At 40.5% G+C, this 16,798-nt stretch overlaps 1 protein-coding gene across 2 annotated transcripts in view; it reads left to right on the top strand.

Moving 5' to 3' along the window:
- WDFY2 (WD repeat and FYVE domain containing 2) overlaps nt 1-16,798 on the top strand; it is a 173,439-nt gene that overhangs the window by 77,193 nt on the left and 79,448 nt on the right. For both annotated transcript variants that reach the window (XM_053214907.1, XM_053214908.1), the window contains exon 3: nt 9,494-9,567. In XM_053214907.1, the coding sequence (XP_053070882.1) occupies nt 9,494-9,567 (74 nt within the window). The remainder of the gene's footprint in view (nt 1-9,493; nt 9,568-16,798) is intronic.

Genomic DNA, 16,798 nt, shown 5'->3' with positions numbered 1-16,798 from the left:
TGCACTTTAAAGTGCATTGAGAAGAGTGTCTTCTGACATTATAGCCAACATGCTGATCTATTTTACACATGATTCTATGAGCACATACAAAAAGCCTCATGCATGTATAGTAGTGATTTCTACATACTTAGATATAAGTACACATTCTAGTGGATCAAATATTTATTGTGCCCCTGCTGTATCCAGGCCACTGAGCTAGTTGCCAGGGTTTGCAGATAATTAAGGTGCATATGGTCAAGATGATTTCTATAATCTTTCATTGTTGGATAACTCCACTACTGTGGAGAAGTAAAAAGAACTATATGTTCTTCACAATTGATCAGAGATTGGCTTTTATGTTCCTAGGAGTTGAATGCATTTAGATAACATGGTAACTAATATTTGAGCAAGAGTCAGTTTTATTTAACTTGAGAGAGGCAGAATCTTGTTGCATAAGGAATTATGCTATATTTTTGGACACTTAGAAAACCTGAAATAGCTTTGAATTTCCAAAGGTTTGTTTTTCAGTTCTTCCTATTGAAAGGTGTTTTGTTAAGAGATTACTTAGTTTTGTCCTTAAATAATGGTTATGTGGTATTAGTTACAAAATAAGTAAAAAGATACAGTATGTCTGGAGGCTATGACATGGACATCACAAGGCACATATGACCATATAATGTGTTTATAGTGGCATATAATAAGTAGTATTCCAAATCCAGAAGAAAACATAGAGAAAATATCTTTACATGTAATATATGGCTTACTTGTTTATTTCATTTATTAAAATTTAATATAGTATTTGTCATGTTCTGGGTAGGATAGTACTGTTTTGTAGCAGCGAGAAGAATTTGAAGTTTAATGGGTGGGAAGAAGGGGAAGGCATTGGATGAAAAAGAATGAATAGTGGAGGCAGAGTTTGATGGTTGGGAGAGAGCCTGAAAGGCAGGGATTTATGATAAGGCTGGATGAACTTGGGGGAGTGGTACACAAGGGAAGGGTAAGGAGCAGGCACATCGTGCTTTGGGGGTGTCCTCAGACCCGATCTTTTCTGAGAAGCTCTGACTTCCCCTTTAGGAGGGAATGAGGAGAGGCCAGACTTGCCTGGTTAAGGCTGTTTGCTCCTGAGCCAACCTGATTTTCCCAGAATTTAGAATTTGGAGTAGGAAATGCTAAGTTTCAGCCTTGGCTGGTCCCTTGAGCTGGGAATATGTAGACCTTATAGCTGTGAGTAAAGAAACAGTGAAAGCTGATCCGCTTAGAAGGAAGTCCGAATCAAGGAGGAAGGACCACTTGGCTCAAGAGGGAGAGAAGCCTAAACAGATGATGCCTAAGGCTTTTCTCCTCCTCCCCTCCAGAACCCTGGCTCTGCTTCTGCCTTTGAGTTCAAGAGATTCCCTCTTTTACTGGATACATTCATTAGTGCTTCCTTTCACTCCAGTGGGTTTCCGTCACTCCTAACTGCAAGTATCTAACTCAGCCTAGCCCAGATTGTATACCTCCCAATTCCTGTCCGTTCAGTTTCTCCTGGATCTCTATGATCTTTAAAGAGAAAGGACTGAGCCGTGTCCCGATTGGTGCCACTGTGGTGCTGAGCTGCAGATTGTCTGCGAAAAGTGAGGGTGAGTAAAGAAAAAAAGCAGAAAGAAATATTTATTCCATTTAATTTCTTTGGACAGTTTATTCAACAAATTTTAAATGTTTCTGCCATACTAAACACTGTGCAACGTCCCAAGAATATAGTGGCGCGGTAGGGCAGATGATTCCTGTCTTCATGGTGTGTACGGTGGGGAAGGCAGACCTAAAATAAGCCCCACTCATGCTGTGTGGTGAGTGTTGTCACAAGCAGCAGGTGTAATGGAAACATGCTCACAAAGGTTCCCAGAAGAAAGTCCATTTAAAACCCTGCCGTCTCTAGAGAATTTGGGGTGACTGGTGACCTGTTGTGTAGTTTCCTATGTGCCGATTTTTATGGATGAGTGAGAAATAAGAGCCTTTCCTTATCTAATATTCTTCCAGAAAATAACATCCTCTTGATGTATCTCCTGTAATAGCTGCTTATTGCCTGTGACAAGATCAAATTACACTGTGCCCAACTGGGACCTGCTTGAGCTTGGAAACCAGAGAGGGGCCTTTCTGAGGGTGTAGAGTTGAGGTTTCAGTTGTAGCCATTAGTGATTATCTGTTCCAGGCTTCTAGTAGATACCATTTCAACCCCTGCCTTTGCATCTCTCTACAGCAGGAAAAACAAAACAAAGAATGAAAAGCTAGGTATTCCCATTTTCATGGTTGAGTTATTTTAGATTTACTTTTTTAACTACGTTTGCCATTCATGGGGTCAGACAGAGGGGTGGAGGAGAGAAATCTCAAACAGGAGCCAAAGTGGCAGGTGTTTGAGATTTCGCTTACTCGATTAAAGTATTGGGTATCGTGTCTGAGCCTCCATTGCCAGCTTTCCCCCTTGGGCATGCAGAATAGGTAAAGCAGTTCAGCTGCCAAAGATGTGGTGAATAGGAGGTTGAGAGGCCCAGAGCCTCAGGACTGAGGGTGTGTTGGACAATTGGAAACCTCTGTGGGCTCTATAGTTGCCAGGGCAGATGAAATTTACTTTGGCTCCTAAGCGTTTATGAATTTGTCCCCAAAGCAAAGCAGACAGTTTATCAAAGATAAATACAAATAAAAGGCACACCTAACACGGAAATAAAATGACCTATTTTTCCAGCTCTCTGCCTTGGCGTGGCGGGATGGCATTTGCCCAATCTGGAGTTGTGCAGGGGCCCCCTCAGTCTGATTGTTCATTGATACAGTTTTCCCACTTTGTGTTAGCCCTCTGCAGACATGCCTTCATTCTACGTGCCCTCGGCTCGCACTGGTGTGTGCATATATGCAATGCTTTATGGCTGTTTTTGAAGAAATTGTCTACTGTAATGCTCAGTGCTCCTTTGGAGAAGCGCTAAGAGGGCCAGAAACCCTTTGCTTTCTCTAAGACAGAAATTACCAGCCCATGTGCTGCATCATGTTGGGATCATCCAAATGGATTACAGACCCTGAGAACTGGTCTCCTTAGCTGCGCAGGGGGAAATCCAGTCGTCTGGGCTCTAGGAATCTCTTCCATTTATTCCAGTGGCTGTTCAGATCTAGTTTTCTGTATATCATGAGGTGAAAAAGGTTGGGAGGGACAGCTCTAAGGACCCGATTCATGGTCCTTTTGGATAATGTGACACATGGAACCTATCGTTTGCCAACAGATCTTTATTCCAATTTTCTTTCTGTTCTTACACCTGTTTTCCTTGTCATGACTTTTTGCTTATTTCTATGATTTGGTTTTATTGTATCTACTTTTAAAGTCTCTTCAAATTCTTTGTGAAATGAGGTGGGGAATGCATTAAATGAATTATCTTATTAGTTAAAACAAATAGAGAGATGAAGTTTGGACATAGACATACTGTTTACCTTAAATTCACCCAAAAATATTTATTTTTTTTTTTAATGTTTTCAAAATAGCTTGTAGGTTAGAACCTGTGCCAGGGTGGGAAACTGGAATTTGATTTTCGTTTTTGATACCAATTTGCTGAGTCACTTCAGGCAAGTCCTTTACATTTTTCTCTACTCTGAAGCCCGTTGAATACACTGTCATTAGCTTTGATCTCAGATTTGCAAAAACATTTTTGGTTATGAGATGTATTAAATAAGTAATTTGCACTTTCAGGTTCTTGGTATTTAGCAATATATATACTGTTATTGCTGATCTTAACCCAATGGGGATTTGTGAGGTTGTGGCTGGATTGGCTTCCTTTTCCTGTGTGTTGGGACTTCAGTCCTGCAGCGACAGATAACTTGAAATTGAGGCTTTAGAAAATTAGAATGATTAATGTGTTCATATGCTTTATACCTAGGATGGAAATGACTTATTTTGTATGTATGTTGCAAATGTCCATTTGCCCATTGGTCAAAGGAGAACTTTCTGTAATTTAAGACTTTGTATGGAGCTTGTTGTGTGTTGTCCCACGTCTTCTGGGTTTATTAGAGTTTTGGGGCCAAACCCATATGGATAGATTAGTGGTTGAAAGGTATTTAAAATAATGAATTTAAAATAATGAAGTTCTGTTTTTATCAGGTAGTGATTATTTTGGTGACTTTTAGACAACATCTTTAACTCCATCAAGGGACTTTCTTGGAGGGCTAGGGGATTTGGGTATAATTGGGAAGTGCTCATCCTAATATTTTGTACCTTATTTCAATTTACTCCTTGGTTCCTTTCTTGGTTTCTTTTGGTGTAGGTTATATTATAGAACCACATGTAAAGCCAGTTTACTGTTTTTACTATTTACATTTTCAAAAATAATTGTGTAATCTGATATTTTAGTTCTGTACTTACTAAGAAGAAAATGTGCTTAAGGAACTTCTGATTTTTAATGGAAATGAAAATGTGGATTATCTAAGCTAAAGATAACAGATGTCAATTAATCTGAATAATTATAACATTTACTTAGCATACTCTTGTTTGATTTTCATATGACAGAGTATTTTAAAATTTACTGTACTTAGATCTTAAACTTGTAGTGATAACTTAAAACTTGTCGGAGAGAAAAAATGACCACTGATAAGTCACTGTGATTTTGCTGATGTTACCCAGACTAAATTAAAAGAAAACAAGTGGTTTAATTTTAGTAGCGTGCCTAAAATAGTTGATTGAAATGAAAAATGCTTTTTAATGCTAGGCAGTTGAAGTCCTACATCTACGTGTTCTTAATATATTAAGTAAAACACGGTTGAGCATTATAAACCTAATAAATACTGAGTTGTGACAACCAGGACTGAAGGAGATCGTGTCTGTGGGGGAGATCTCTGCTGTGCAGTGGTGGGGTGCTCCTGGAAGTCCTCTTATTGGAGGATCCCGATATCTGACTTGATCAGGGTGTGTTTAACACCTGAAGTTCTGCTCACGGAAGTGCCGCTGTTTGTTTAGTTTCCAAGTGACCACTGGAACATCCCATGAAGATCAGTGTGGGCTGACGAGCAGTGCCTTTGCCGTTGTACAGCGCTCAGTGTGCTGGAAATCCGCAGCTCAACCTTCAGAGAAACTTGTGTTTATTTGAGCAAAGGTCAACCAATAAGCAAAGGACAGAAAATAAATCAGCCACAAAATGAAGGAGTTCTAGGTATAAATAACAGAAAATAGGTAACTTTCCCCCCAGTAGGAGTATTTTGAGAATGCCTTCTCTCAACTATCTATACTCCTTTTAAAAAGTAGGAGCCATAAATATACTTTTTGAGACCACTTGAGGGGTAAAAGGATTAGAAATACAAGTAGCCAGTTTCTCCATAATCCACTTAATTACTGACTCTGTTGAGGTTGATGTGGGATTCTTGAGTTTCCTCTGTCTAGGGCTTATATCTCTTGAGCTTTTCCTCCTTCAAATTATATGGTCATTAATATAATCACCCAGACTGGGGTTTCTCTTTATTTTAGTTTTCCCTAAACCTTAAGCTGACTACCTGCCTGAAATTACAAAGATTTCATTTTAAAAATGCTCGATATTATGAAAGTGTTTAATTTTTAAAATAAGGTATTAGCAAGCCATCAAGGTCTAAAGTCCTGGTACTTACATAAGAGATTATTATTTTTCAGTACTCACAGGCCTGCACAAATTTCTTTTCCATCTTCTTTGTACCTTTTATTATCTTGCTTCCTAAAATTCTGCCAAATACACTTCTTCTGTCTGTCCTCAGTCTGAAACAGCAAAGAGGGGTGGCAAGTCTTAATCAGATAGCATGGAAATGAATTCTTGTACTATTTTATTGAGAAATAAATTGTGGGCATTTTTTTCCCTTAGGTTTTAAGAAACGTGAGGGAAAAAATAGGAAGCTAATGATAGAACATCAACAGACCAGTGGCAAGGCCTTGATTTTCACTTATTGGGTTTGTGTAGGAGCAGTCTCAGGCAAACCACATACAGATGATGGATATGGGAGGCCTTGGCAGATGGGGGGTCACCCCACAAAGCTTACGAAGTGTGGTTATCCTTTCTCATGGGGAAACACTTAAAGGTGGAGGAAGTAAATATATCTTCATGTCTTGTATCATGGTGTGTTTATCTCATCTAGAGTTCGAGGATGCAGTTTTGATGGAGGTGGTCAGTGGAGGGACTGTATTTTAATTTTATGGGTCTGGTCAGACATTTCATTGAGCCTTTGGAGAAAGCCAGTGCAAGGTGGGCATATAGAAGTCTCTCGGCCATTTCGTCTCTGACCTCAACTTTCAACCATCAGATAGAGCAATTATTTCCTTATCGACTTATGAATTATTAGTTTCACATCATTTAAAGCTGAATTCTTATTTGTGAAACATCACATTTTTGCAACCCAGCTACAAATATTGTGCTTAAATCATATTTTATTTGTGTCTTCCTAATTCTTCCTGCCGGGGGATTCCTTTTACCATTTGGCCAGAATTTACTGTGTCTTATTATCTTTCCCCAGACAATTTTGCCCCTTTGATATTTCCTTGCATGGATAAGAGCCCATTTTGGATGGGTCGTAACACCAGTCTTTCAGAGGTTGCTTTTTTTGTTAATCTCTGGTGAGTTGAAGTTAGAAGGATATCTGTGTCAATCTGTGTATTCCCCCGTTTCCCAAAAGGAAAGACATTTATTGTCACAACAAATATAGCCATCAGTATTCTTTTCAGTTCACTCCCTGCCTCCTTGGTCCTGCCAGGGCCTATGGGTAATCAACCCAGGGCCTTTTGCTGTGAGAGTATCACAGTTCGGAAATGGTTTGAGGAGCATCATAAGGTTCACCTGCCAAAAGTCTTTCCGTAAACACTCCCCTTGCCCTCCCACAGGTCTACTTGGTGTTTTACCAATAATGCCCCCCTCGAAGAAGTGGTTTTGTCTTTGGGGGGGCAGCCAGAAACTAGTGCTCTTTAGCTCTGGCATTCCGCTGTCTAGAACCATCTTGGGTTCAAGCATATGGGTTCTAGAACAACAGGGTTTCTAAATTTATTTTGTTTATGGGACTTTATGAGAAAGGTCTTTTCCTTTTGAATTCTGGTGGTGTTTCTTACTGTGAACATAAAGTGATTTGGACCATAGTGGTGACATTGGGATGGGTTTAACAGTTCCTATACATGGTTGGTGTCACAGTCTATAAATTCCTTGATGACAGCTCTGATACCTTATATATAATTGTATCATATGCCTGGAACATAGTAAGCATTCTAAATTCTCATTAAAAGAATAACAAGGGGCACCTGGGTGGCTCAGTCTTGATCTTGGCTCAGGTCATGATCTCCCCTGCTTGCACTCTCCCCCCAAAATAAACACTAAAAAAAAAAAAAAAAAAAAAGAATAACAAGAAATTTAGTAAAGGGGATAAGAAATCCAGGAATAAAGAAATAGCAATGTAGATGTCAGGGTAGCCTGTGCAGTGCTGTTAAAAAGTCTTTTAAATCATATTCAGAGATCAGTGGGTTTTCTAACTGTTCCATAACCAGATATGAACTTTGGAGGAAATCACACAGAAAAGACTTTTCTATGGTCAGGCAGGCAGCTAAGTGATGAGGTTATTCTTGACTAGTTTATAGCCCTTTGGGCTGCAATTAAGTTTTGCTTCATATGTTCATGCCCATATCTTAATAAGCCATTGGATATTTAAAACTTTCAAGAGGAATAGTGAAATAATAAGATTAAAGACAATATTATAGAAATGAATTTGGGGGCGCCTGGGTGGCTCAGTTGGTTAAGTGTCCGGCTTCAGCTCAGGTCATGATCTCGCCGTTCGTGAGTTTGAGCCCCACCTTGGGCTCTGTGCTGACAGCTCAGAGCCTGGAGCCTGCCTTGGGTTTTGTGACTCCTTCTCTTTCTGCCCCTCCCCCACTCATTCTTTTTTTCTCTCTCTCAAAAATAAACATTAAAAATATTTTTTAAGAAATGAACTTGTCACACAAACACAAAAACCATTTCATTTTTCCATGTATGTTTTTAGGTGTCTATGTACTTTATGTAGTTGTAGTAACAACATATATTTTTTTGTTGTTCTTTTCAGCTAACATGATGATTTTCCATGAAATCATTAGATTTTAATTCTGCACGCATGTTACAGGCTATAAGACCTGGCATGTTAGCACCTGTCTAGAAATTGTGCCAACATATTTCATGGGCCATGGGCGAGTAAGGATGACTTTCCTAGGGCAGCACATTAAATATCATTTGACTACTTTTTTCAGCAGTGTACTTTTGGGAATCTAGTTTAATTTTGTGGCTAATCAGAGAGAAGATTCTCTGTTGTACTGGTGGAGGTTGTGTGTGTGGGGATGATTTTTTGTGTTTCTATTTTCTGAACATATCATTAAAAACTAGAAAATAAATACTTGTAGTTTGGAAGATCTTTTCTGTTGTTCAGGGTCCTTTTATAGAGAATGAAAAAAATGTTACTAAGTGATGTGTTCGTGAAGTAGCTCTGTTAGTAGAACTTGAAATTCTTTTAGAATTTAGTTTCGAGATAATCTAAGTTACATATTTCAAAATGGGACTGTGTATATGAATTATGTCTTTGAACCTTCTCCAACTTTTTTTCCCTGTGTGACCTTGAGTACGACGTCTAACCGTAACTGTAAAAAGTAGGAATAAAAATATTTGAGGCTGAATACGATTTGATGATGAGCAGGGCCACTGTGAAGGTCGGGGAGAAATTTAAGAATTGGTGTTGGACTCATTTGTACAACAGCGATTTCAGTGTAGGATAAATTGTCAACAGGCCCCATTCTTACGAGCCAGTGTAGGAACCCGGATGCCGACTATTGAGCAAGCACTTCTTGGCCACATTGGCTTCCAAGTATGCTTAGTTTACTTGGGCTCAGGTATACTCAGGTAGTAGCCAATTTCGCAGCACAGGGAGGCCCTGTCCAGACCGGATTTCTTTTCTACAGAGCCTGGCCCTGTGTCCAGTTGGTTCTCTCTTAAATTGAGACAGATCCTCAGTCTTTTTTCAGTTAGCGGCCTTGAATGCTGAGAGTAAAAAACTTCTGTTAGTCCACATGCCCTGAGTCAATTCTAAATCAAAAAATAGACTTTTATACTAGTGTGTATATGTGGGGGGGGGGGGAGGGAATTATAAGATCTCTTTTTTTCCCCCTGGTTGAGGTTGTTTCTATTAAAGATAGGGTGTGAGTGGAAGAGATAGACGGGTAACAGAGGGAGTACACAGTACAAAATATTGGTAACCTAGTCAAGCAAACTTAGACTCGATACTGACAGAACAGCCGAGACTAAGCCCATTGGAACTAGTCCAGTTTGAGAACATCTTACTTGTTATATTCATTAAAAGGATAACTGAAAAACTAAGGGTTGGTGTAAAATTACTGTTTTTATTTTTTGGTGAGTGGGCGTTAAATGAACTGTTTTTCAGGAAATCGTGGGGAAAAAATAGCCACACACTTTTAGCTAGTTAGTCGCTCCTGAATCGATGAGAATCATCATTTTGTTAATTTCATCAACATGTTCATTTCTTTCAGCTCCATGTTCATGCATGTCTTTTAACCCGGAAACAAGAAGACTGTCCATAGGTCTAGACAATGGTACAATCTCAGTAAGTACACATAAATAAGATTTCCAGTTGAAATACTTCCCTTCTTGTGGAGTGCGTATATATGTATTGTGATGAGAGTTATTTGTTAGTTTTTTGCAAATTAACAAATTAATGTTCTTGCGAAGTGAAGTGGAAAGTGCAGCGCGGCAGATTACGGCAAGGTGTAGGGAGAGTCCATGTGAGTCTCAGTTGGAACGTTGACAAGGTTGAGCTTGCCTTCCCGTGGACACAGTGGCTAGAATAGGAGCTTTATGAGGCCAGTGAATGAACTACATGAATCTGTGTGCTAGTGACAGCAGCCTGTGATACTCACGGCTTTGATCAGATGGTTAATCATGGTGTCATATGCTTCCTCAGACAAGTGACAGCACAAGGGAAATGTCTTCTTAGACCTGCATGTCTGATCTTTGATACTTGATGTTTTTCTCCTTGCTCCCTTCTTTTGCTCCCTCTTGTCTTAACTCCCTCTAATGTGTGAATGGAGTTCTGTCAACTGTATAAATTTGTAAAGAAGGCACAGAATCTACATTAGGCTGTAGGGTAGATTGAGATAAATATTAGACTCTTTTATTATAGAGCTTGAGGGAGCTGAAGTGATTAGGGATTGGAATTTCAGGCTTTACTACTTACTTTATCATCTTTTTATATGTTTAGTTTCAGCTAGTGTATTAACTAAGTGTAACAAGACTGATCTGGTAAACTCTCCAGTTTGGTAAATTACCCAGTATTTCCTTCAGTCCCAGCAAGAGAGGCCCTGCTTTAGGACCTGTGAATTAGAGGAGCCTATTCTGGCCACATTTCCCCACAGGATGAAGGACCTGAGGGATCCAGGGGGTGTGTCCAGCTTATGCCCTCACTCCACCCACCCCCATGTTCTGAGTACCCCGACTGGCATTTTCCTGACCCCAGACAGCTTAGGGCTTGTACTATATTGTAAAACTTCGAGGAGTCTAAAAATTCTGAATTCGTTCCTGTACCTCCAGGTGGTTTAAGGTATATTTGTCAAGATTGGAGGAAGAGACCATATTTTATTTACTAGTTTAACTTGATACATAACTTTTAAACATTTAGACATATGGAATGTGGGTTTCCTTCTGTAATCTTAACCTGATTCTTACAAGGGGTCTGAAGAGGTGGGCCTGAAATTTTCCATTTGGTCTTCGTCAAAACATTTGTTCGGTGACCTTTGTGGATATTTTAACAATATTGTTAAACATAAAGCTGCCTGTTGACAAATATTTTATGGAATTTCTATCCTATCCAATGCATTTGCTAGGTCTGTAAACTGTTCTGTAGGAGGACAGAAGACAAGTGCATGCTACAGAACTTCGTCTGCTTTAAGGAGAGTTATTTTTAAAAAGTGGGGTATGTGGGGGATAAACTTATTTTTAAAAGATGAAGTGGGGGGTAACTGGATTGTTCAGTGAACTGAAGTGTTCACTACAAAGGAAATCTGCAAAGAGGAGCTCAGATCTATATATTGTGCAACGGTTCATGGACTAGTGTATGTAACACTCACTGTCCATGAAGGCGGACATGTATATAACTTATGGGTGAGTCTTTGCATTTTTTGAAATCCGTGTAGGTGGCTAATGGGTGCCGATAAATTTGGCTTTGAAGGCAAGAAAGGTGAGCAAAGTAAGTTATGGAGAGTTCTGGCTATTTATCGTATATAAGAGGCGAGACCACCTCAGCCATTATTCCTTTAGTAAATGAAACTGCCAGTGAAGCAGAACATAAATCAGGGGCCAGACTGGGCTGCCTCTGTAGGTGTGTCAGTACGGCGTGGAGATAACCAAACCTTACCGTACCCCGATCTTCTAGAAAAGATGGAGGACCCAGCTAGTATGACATCATTTCCTTAAAAGTGCCTGTTTTATGCTTTTGAAGAGGAGGAGTTGTCTACCCTACCTATTCTCATCGGCAGAACGTGAAGAGCTGAGTCAGGGAAAGGCACATGGAGAGAAGGGATTGTTTAAGGTCATGACAATAACAGCTTCTTCACTGAAAATACTTACACAGAGTCTCAGCTGCATAATAGTTTACTTTCTGGACATGAGAAATCCTATGCAGAGACTATACATTCTCTGTTTCCTGAATATAGCAAGTAAGTTTTTTAAAAATATTGGTTAACTTATTATTATTATTATTATTATTGGTTAACTTATTTTAAAACAAAGGAGGAAATCAGAAAGCATATCCTTGTTTGTCTTTATTTTACTGGGTAAAAAGATTCAAGAGGCAGTTAACCTTATGTAACTGAGTGAATTAGAAATGGAGTAGAGACGGGGGCGCCTGGGAGGCTCCGTCAGTTAAGCGGCCAACTTCGGCTCAGGTCATGATCTCGCGGTCCGTGAGTTCGAGCCCCGCGTCGGGCTCTGTGCTGACAGCTCAGAGCCTGGAGCCTGTTTCAGATTCTGTGTCTCCCTCTCTCTGACCCTCCCCTGTTCATGCTCTGTCTCTCCCTGTCTCAAAAATAAATAAAACGTTAAAAAAAAAATTAAAAAAAAAAAAAAGAAAGAAATGGAGTGGAGACAATGGAGACCATTCTTTCAGACATTTGTCCACAAAGGGAAGGAGAGGGAGGGTGAGCCTGCAACAAGATGAGACATTAGACAGCAGCCGGAGGGGCCTGAACGACTAGGAGAATTTAGCTTTGGTGAAGGGTGAGGAAGCTGTCGAGAGAGAGCAGAAGGCAGACACAGTTGGGAGATACAGGAGAGGAAGGGCCATTTCGATTTCTCATGAGGTAGCAGGTTACATCACCAACTGAGAGAAGCAAGGATGGTTGAGGGTGTGTTTCCATGTCTGTCCATTTTGCTCTTGCTAATCTTACAACCCGGACACCCCTTCTGCCATCTTGGTCTACAGAGTCCCAGTTATCTCTCAGTGCCTCGTTCCAGTGTCCTCTTTTCCTTTTTTGGTTTTGTTTTGTTTTGACGGATGGTTCCTAAGCCCTACCAAGTGAAATTAATCGCACACATTACTCAGCAGGTTAGCTATATCGTAGTGCTCTTTTCACCTTGTTTTATAAAAAAGTTTTAAAGTCTGTCTTCTCCGTTAAAGTGTTGAGTGTTGAGGACTTGGCCTGTCTTTTATTCCTCTCCCGTCCCAGAGGCTCTCGGTATGGTTCCTTGTACAAATTAGGGACTCGATGAATAATTTGTTAAATAAGTTGTTGACTAGCGTACAAACATTATTTAATATAGCTGGCTGTAATAAGTACCTGCTTAAAGTCTGAGGTACTTTATTTGTATAATTCTGTTGCTTTCAAAATATTTGTTGAAACGGAATTTCCTTCTGCAGGGGAAAATGTTATGCCGATAGTTTAATTCATCTTGAGTTTTCAGAAATGTCATCTGTTTTAATGTCAAAAGAAGTCAGTCATATTGTGCAAACCGCTTTAAGTGCTGAAGTAGGACTTTGAAATTTTTCATTACAGTGCCTCAAGTATTCTAGCCGACCCACAAATAAATTTTAATATCAGTAATGTGTGAAAGAATTATGCTCGATTCTAACCTGTGGCTCCTAGTCTCAGAAAGCTTATTTGGTTGGGAAAAAATGAAGAGTGAAGGTATGGAATAAGTAACAGAATAAAAAAAAAACCCAAAACAGCCCAGCAGTGGGACACCAGTGAGTGTGATGTTGTCAGGACAGTGAGGTCAGGAGAGGGTGGGAGGTAATGGTCCGGGTCAGCTCTGTGGAGACTGGATGTGAGCTGGGTTTAGGAACTGGGCTAGGATTTCATTGTCTGAAGATCGGAAGGTAAGGTACTTCAGGCAAGGTGAATGGCATAGGAGGCAAAAACATGGCAGTAAGAGAGGGCAGGGAATGTTTGGACAGAAGTGACCCAGTTTGAGGAGTGGAGTATAAAGTATACAAGGTGGATGGGGTTTGGTCGTGAAGGCCCTGGCTCAGGGTGGGTGGTTAAATTATGAAGACGCTGGATCCCTAACGGGGAAGCTCTCCCTCCAGCACCACTGGAAGACTCTCTAAGGTATTCAGAGAGGATAGCGGCTGAGGAAACATCCACGCAGAAATGAAAGGTCTTCCTTGAGCTGATGCTCACCGACCCTACTGAATAATGGCTGTAGTCATAGCCAAGTATATATGCCAGTTTTGGGAAATACATATACTATCTGCTTCAGCCGGAGTTTTTATTGAAATCTTGCCAGATAAATGCGTACTTATTGAAGGTTGTTTGTTTGTTTGTTTGTTTTTGGACAAAGCCCCTAAATGATAAATCTCTGTTCTCTGAAGAGTGTTTTCATATATGTGTTTATGGTAAGTTTGGGATGAGAAGAAAAGATTGATCTGTATAATGAGTAGCATTCAAGATAGTGATTATTGTACAAAAAACACGATACCGACCACGTATGGATTTGTTGCTGTTGTTTGGATAGTTCGTGTGGTTATGATGTTCCCGTAGTACGTATTACTGCTAGTTCCCATGGTTGCTCGAGGGAATGAAAAGGGAAAGAGAACCCAACACGAATGGAGCATCCACTGTGTCCCAGGCACTCCGCCTTCCATATGTCGCCACATTCCAGCAGCACAGTAATCGGAGGGGGGACACTCCTCAGATAAGGACACCGAGGCCTGGAGAGTTCAGACGCCTTCTCCAGCTTACTTAGCCAGGAAGCAGCGCTCAGCAGAGCTGGGAACTGTGTGTGCCTGTGAAGCCTGGGCTTTCTCCTCATCCCACACCACTGCCCCGGAGCCACTTCTGTGTCCATAAAGAATTCCTGCTGAAGGCTTTCCATTCCCTGCCCGTTGTTCTTCCCCGGTAGGCGACTGTATTTCATTTCCTGAGTGCCCTTGGGCATGTTGTCTCATTTGTTGGTGAGACTGTGTCCTTCACTAGACTGTGAACTGCCTGAAGGCAGAGCCCACGTCAGCTTCAGTCTGTGTCCTCACAGAGTTGCTAGACCACTGTAAAATGTCGCTTTGTAAAATGTCGAATGAGGGAAGAAAGGCATTTCGATTTAGGTCATCAGGATGCTAACACCAAAGCCGGCCACGTAACCAGCAAGGTAAATTGCTCTCAACGGTTGACACAGTGTGAGCGAATCTTCTTTACATGACTACTTGGGGCATATAGAAGAATTTGATGTCCATACTCTGCTTCTTGAAATTCGTAAACAGAGATGCAATAAGCAAACCACTAAGAAACCTAAGCAGAAACATAACATGTTCTTGACAGTTTGTGAGCCCCAAAAATGTGCTGTTCATAAATCTGGCATTGCCTCATTTTTCCGCTAAGATTAGGGCCCTGTTGAACTTTTGGGATTGTTGAAGGAGATGCCTTCTCACATCATTTCCTATGATTTAGAGACTCCTATCCTACCGATTAAATTAACAGCTTTGCAAGAGCATTGCTCTGTGGTCACCAGTATTTATTCCCTAGATGGTATATTCTGAAACTGCTTCACATGGTGTGTGGTGTAGGGCTTGGCAGAATCTCATAGATAGGGAATCTGGATAACAGGTCACAGTAATCACTGAAGCAAGGAGTCTTGTTGCCACAGGGAAGCAAAAAGTGTCCCCTTCCAGAAGGCCAGTAGCTTCAAGGGAGAGGAATGTAGTTTCTGCGAGAGAGGATATTACTTTTTTCAAATAAAAGGAGCAATTACCTTTTTGAAAGTGTAATACTTGGCATCCACTGGAAGGAAACCGAAGAGTCATCAGAGCTGTTTTTGTCCTCTGAAACCAGGATCTTGAACTCCCCAAGTTCAGTTTTACCACTTTCAGATGGTCTGAGGTGTGGTAGCACCTTACTAGTCCTCGTGTATTTGCCATGAGAGCAAGAGGAGTCATTACCAGTTGTGGGGTATCAGTACCTGGTGTTTTACTTTCCTAAGGCTGTTCTAACAACAGAATTTATTTTCTCACAGTTCTAGAGACAAAAGGTCCACCATCAAGATGTTGACAGGGCTTCTTCTGGAGGTTCGAGGAGAGAATCCTTTTTTGTTTTTCCCTAGTTTCTGGTGGTTGCTGGAAATCCTCACCGTTCCTTGGGTCATAGATGTGTCACTGCAATCCCTGCCTCCATCTTCACGTCCCCTTCCTCTCTGTGTCTCTGTATTTACATGTGCCCTTCTTATAAGGACACCAGTCATTGGATTAAGAGCTCACCCGAATCCCGTATGATCTCATCTTAACTAATTACATCTGCAAAGACCTTTGTTCCAAGTAAGGTCACATTCTGAGGTTCTAGGTGGCCATGAATTTGGGGAGGACGCTGTTCAACTCAAGATACCTGATGAGATTGTATGTACAGTATTTCTCTAACGGTGTTCTAACAGTTGATTAGGAAACAGTTCTGTAGATTTGCAATATGATGCCTTCAGGAAGAGGCATCCAAAGATATTAAAAGAAGATGATTCAAAATCCCCTTGGAAGAGATAAGAAAATATTAGAATTGAAAGGGACCTTCATTCTTCTACATCTCATGCCACCCTCCCCTAGATTAAGTGACGTATTGATAGGTCACATGTTAAGATAGTGGTCGCAGAGCTAGGGTTTCCCTGATTCTGGACAGGTTTTTTTTTTTTTTTTTTTTTTTTATGATACCAGGCTAATTTTTTTTTTTTTTTTCATACAACTAAGACAGACCAACCACAAGGAATTGCTCTAGGATGGTCATTAATGAATTGGAAGATTGTGTTATTCCATGCATCTGGCCACTGCTAAAAAGATGAGGAAAAAAAAAAAAGAATTTGAGCCTTTAATGTAATGAGATATTTTGGATGAGTTGTTTATTACTGTGGGTTGTAATGAGCCTACGGGGACCAAACCCAAAAGGTGAGGTCATGTTCTACAGTGATGACAGGTAGCCTATGAATAAAATATTTCAGCTGTACCCAAGTGGAGTATACAGTTGGGCCACTCCTGCTGGGGAGATCCTGGTGCCTTCCAAGTTTTGTACTTACAGAGTAACTTTTTTCCTGCTTAGCTTGAAGGAAGAGTCCTGGGGTGCTGACATTCCAGTTCCTTAGTATGTATTCGTACAGTATAATTCACTGAAGGTGGTTTTGTCAAAGAATCTACTGACTGTTGTTGTGGGAGTTACTATGTTGTCAGTATTTGTGTGGATCACAGACCTTCTTAGAATGTCTCAAGGACCAGCTTCTCTCCTCCAGTTATGTCACTGTACTTGTAATCCTATCATCTTTTGTCCAGTGCCTGTGTTATCGCAAAATTTTGTCAAGTGGTAGTGACTGCAGATGAC

Source organism: Acinonyx jubatus, chromosome A1 (assembly GCF_027475565.1).
Source record: "Acinonyx jubatus isolate Ajub_Pintada_27869175 chromosome A1, VMU_Ajub_asm_v1.0, whole genome shotgun sequence".
Classification (NCBI taxonomy): domain Eukaryota; kingdom Metazoa; phylum Chordata; class Mammalia; order Carnivora; family Felidae; genus Acinonyx; species Acinonyx jubatus.
The sequence above is the reverse complement of the archived record's forward strand: the minus strand, read 5'-3'. Positions and strand labels throughout refer to the sequence as shown.